The 4,448-nt window shown below is 40.3% G+C and overlaps 1 protein-coding gene across 2 annotated transcripts in view; it reads right to left on the bottom strand.

The window, feature by feature from the left end:
* Window positions 1-400: 400 nt before the first annotated feature.
* Window positions 401-4,448, bottom strand: part of RFC3 (replication factor C subunit 3) — a 29,738-nt gene continuing 25,690 nt past the window's right edge. For both annotated transcript variants that reach the window (XM_019525420.1, XM_019525421.1), the window contains exons 8-9: window positions 4,298-4,367; window positions 401-701 (exon numbers count right to left, since the gene is read on the bottom strand). In XM_019525420.1, coding sequence (XP_019380965.1) covers window positions 510-701; window positions 4,298-4,367 — 262 coding nt within the window. In that variant the 3' untranslated portion in view covers window positions 401-509. The remainder of the gene's footprint in view (window positions 702-4,297; window positions 4,368-4,448) is intronic.

The following is a 4,448-nucleotide window of genomic DNA, read 5'->3' as shown; positions in this document are numbered from 1 at the left end:
CAGGAAAGAGTACTGGGGTCAAGTGACCCCAGCAAGGTGTTCATCTAACCTCCTCTTAAAAATCCCCAGGGTAGGAGCCTGCACCACTTCTCTTGGAAGCTGGTTCCAGACCCTAGCTGCCCTGACCATGAAGTAGCACCTCCTGATATCTAGCCTAAACCTACCCTCTGCCAGCTTGTGACTGTTATTCCTGGTCACTCCTGGCAGTGCTCGGGGGAAGCAGCGACTCCCCTAGTGCCTGCTGATCCCCCCTGACTAGTTTATAACAGGCCACTAGATCCCCCCTCAGTCTTCTCTTTTGGAGGCTGAACAGGTTCAGGTCCCGCAGCCTCTCCTTGTAGGGCCTGCCCTGCTGTCCCCTGATCAAGCGAGTATTTATTTACTGCAATACATTTGGTAATAAGAGTCAAACAAATATTTATTTGCCTTATACAACACAAGCTACAAACAGACTGTTAAAAATACAGCTGTCACTACTATGATCCTATATGAAATTTCAGTCATCTGTCTTAAAAAATCATGTCTTCTAGTCCATCCTCCATAAACTTCTTATAAAGTGCCATAAATTTTGCCACAAATGCTTCCAGATGGTAAATAGCTTTGCTGCCCAATTGTAGTCGATGCTCATAGAAAGCAGCCATTTGTGCAACCTCTCCTTTTAGTTGTCCATCACAGTTATTTAGAAGTTCTGTCAAAAGGCCCTAAAAGAAAAAAAAAAAAAAAAAGAAGATTATTTGAAAAGCTAAAACATTCTGAAAGCAGAAAAATATTACTTTTCTAAAAATAAGCAAAGAATGAGCATGAGCCTGGTTTTGAACTTGCTCAGGGATACAGCACTTGAGCTTCTGTTCTACTATCACATCATGTATCAAATGCAACCGATTCTGAATTCCACAAATCCATGGAACCTTCTTTTTTCTGAAGCTTTCCTCTCAGTATAAATTCCTTACCAAGTCAGATCAGACAATTACCTGCTGTACTTGCAAGTGAGAGAACCATGCAACCAAACAACTGTCTTACTAAAGGCAAAAATATTCACTTCAAATGCTAACTGTGCAAAATTCCTACTGATGTCATTCGGAACTGCAAGCATATACATGGCTCAAAGAATCTTCATGACAAAAAGCAAATTTGTACTTTGGTCAGTTATCTTCCATCTCAACTGCACTCATCAGGGATGAATAATTGAACATGGCAACAAACCTGTTTATAAAAATCCTAATACTTAAGTATTACAGTCTTTTTCCAGTCCTTTGTCATTTTTGCTGTAAATATATTACCATATTTCTTCACATGTCTCACACCCCCATATGACACACAGTTTGAGGTGGCAGAATGAAGGGGGAGAAAGATTTCCTGGCTGAGTTCTAGCAGCATGGAGAAGAGGTGGAATCTACTGCTCAACAAAAGCTAGATACATAATCTTGTCCAGCTGCCACCAAGTTGGCATAGCGTTTGACTGTAGAGTCACAATGATGTCACTGCTGACCTGTAAGTATTCTTCCTTAATCTTTGATGTCAGCTGGTTATTCCCACTTTTAACGTACTATGTCAGTAGCACTATGAATTATTGAGCATCCCAAACTGCACTCCACAATCAATAGTACATCAGCAACCAGTAATTTAGATAAGAAGGGTTTGCCTTCCCAATTATCAGATGCACCAGAAGAGGCATTGACTTTGTGTTGTATTCATATGCATTTTGCTTGCCTGAACACAAGACAGACATGGCAGATACTCACCATTCTGATCACTCCACCCCACTCCAGTTTTAAATCCACTTGCCAAATCACCAAGACTCAAAGAAAGGTAAGTCTAACAAGGCAAACTGGCTTGACTGCATACAGGCATGTTATGTATGCAACTACAAACACTTGTGAAGAATTAAAAGCACCGTAACTTTAACTAGTTTATATTGCTTCATTTTGTTTTCAGTACCATCATATATTATGTTTAATTTAACTTTTGTTTAAACTAGTAGAATGTATAATTTCACTGTATGCTTTTACCAATAACCACAAATTATGTAATTTTATTATTATACAAGATGTAATCTTATAGTTAATTCTACTGTATTGTTCTAGAAAGAAGCTGTAGATAAAACTAGTATTATTGTTAAATTAGACAAGTGGAAATAGACAGAGCAGCAAAGACAGTAGATTTCATACAGATAATCTACTCTGAGTTCCTATAAATGTGGGGCCATATTATCATTTATTTATCAATTTAAAAACACCTGACACGTTTACTCCGTTTACTCCCAAGGAAAACATGAGAAACAACATTTACTTTGAATTAAATAGTTTTTTAGTATAGTTGGTTCTGGGAGGGTGCATCTACATATACAATTAATATGAAGCAATAATCTGGTGCATTTTCAGCTGGAATAGACTACTCCTGGGTGTATCTAGATGTGTGCCTAGGACAGCAGCAATTTGAGCTGGGGTGGAGGAGAAGGTCAGCCCTGGCCTCTGCGTGGTGGCACCGGGTGGCGGAGGGGCTGGCTGGAGCAAGAGGGTGCTAAAAAAAAAGTGCAGAGCCCTGTGGCTAAGCGGCAGGCAAGAGCTGACCCCCAGCTGGCTGGGCTGCCTGGGTACAGTTTATGCCTGTGTTCAGCATCTGCATGTGCATTTAAAATTGCAGCAAGTTACCCTGGCCTAAAGTAGTACAACTGTACTTTCTTAAACTGGCATACTTCAGTTTACTGTGGTCTTACACCATCACATGTCTAATCTGCAGTAAAAAAACCCATATGTTTTAGGAAGTCAGAAACTAATCTACTGCAGAGGACGTTAATCCAGCACAAGTGTCCATGTCCACTACCACTGGCAAATTCACCCCGAGGTACATATGCTCAGTGAAAACAAGCAAACATACTACCTAGTGGCTAGACAGTACAAGAGAGATAACTCTGGCAAGCCAGCCTAGGAAAGCTGGTTGCATAAGTGTTCCTTGCTATAGAGCAAACTTACTGCAGATTAAAACCTGGAATCAACATGATGTGCATCTGTGCTGCACTGTAATATCACAGTTGCACTCATCACATGATACACGTCCCAAATAGCTACAGAAGGCAAGTTTCTTGCCCTAAGGCCTTGATTCTGCAAACACTTGACCCAACATTAGTCCCAATGACTACTCAAGCATTAAATACGTGCAAGAACATCTGCCAGAACAGTCTTTGACCTTTACTGTAGGTTGAAAATGCAGACCTGGACTTTTTCTTGCATATTAAATACCCAGTTCTAAACTGTAATAGAAGGAATTACTAAACCGAAAGCGTCTTGTATCTATTTGCTTCTTACCTGAAGAGATTATATATAGAGCCTGAAGTTATCAAATGCCAATAAGAACATAAGAAGTGCTATTTACTGGGTCAAGCCATAAGTCCATCTAGCCAAGTGATACTTAACCAGGGTGCTGGTGCACCCTGGTGTGCTGCCAGATCCTTTGAAGGATGCCTTAAGATATGCAGAGATAAGAAAAGGTGAGGTGTGAGGTGATAAGCAGATAAGAACAGGCTCAGGCTCATCCCTGCCTGGACAACCACCTATCCCTTTTGCCCAGACTCTCTGCATATATAACTAAAATAAATAAATTATTGAAAATGGGCCCCACTCAATTCACAAAAGGTACTGAGGGCTGCCTCAAATCCAAAAAACTTAAGTACCACTGATCTAACCTGACAGTATCCTCTCTCACACAGTGGCACATTGTAGATTGAGGGGGGAGGGTACACAGGGCATGCGCAGGATCAACATCCTGCTCCTCTTCATCAGAATCAGAAGATGGAACATAAGAACCTAAGACCTGCCCGTTACTGGGTCAAACCATAGATCTATCTTGCCCAATATCTTGCATCAAAAAAGCAGCAGACTGGATGCTGAAAAGGAGAGTGAACAGAGTAAAACCAGGGTTTGTTCCACTGTTCCTCTCTCGCTTGCAGCCTCCAGCATTTAAGGTCTAGAAAGTTCTGATTTAGAGGATGTATCCCCAACTCCCAAGCTCAATAGCTCCTGATGCACCTTTCCTCCAAGAATCTGTCCAATCCCTTTTGAATCTGGCTAAACTGTCAGCTTCCGTAACACCTACTGGCAACAGAGTTCCATAATTGTGTGAAAAAGCTTCTTTTTCCTTGATTTTACATTTACTACCTTCTAGTTTCATTTTATGACCTTGTTCTTGTACTGTGAAGTAGCAAATCATAAAAAAATAAAACAAATTAATGGTTGTCCCAGATTCAGATTCTCTTAGCTTGGGATGCTATGAATATAGTATGTGCTGGAGTTAAAATTACCTTCATTATAATCTCAGGAGGAATGCAGTGGGTTAAGAGCTCATAAAGCCGTCCACGAACTTCAAGTAGCCTGTTGGAATTAAATCATTAAAATATGTTACAGTTTTATATAAAACCAGTTTTGTAGATGTATTTTTTTTTTTTTTTTTTA

The sequence above is a fragment of the Gavialis gangeticus genome, unplaced genomic scaffold (genome assembly GCF_001723915.1).
Source record: "Gavialis gangeticus isolate Ggan-Ray unplaced genomic scaffold, GavGan_comp1, whole genome shotgun sequence".
In the NCBI taxonomy this organism is placed as follows: domain Eukaryota; kingdom Metazoa; phylum Chordata; order Crocodylia; family Gavialidae; genus Gavialis; species Gavialis gangeticus.
Note: the sequence above shows the minus strand (reverse complement) of the source record. Positions and strands in the feature narration are given on the sequence as shown.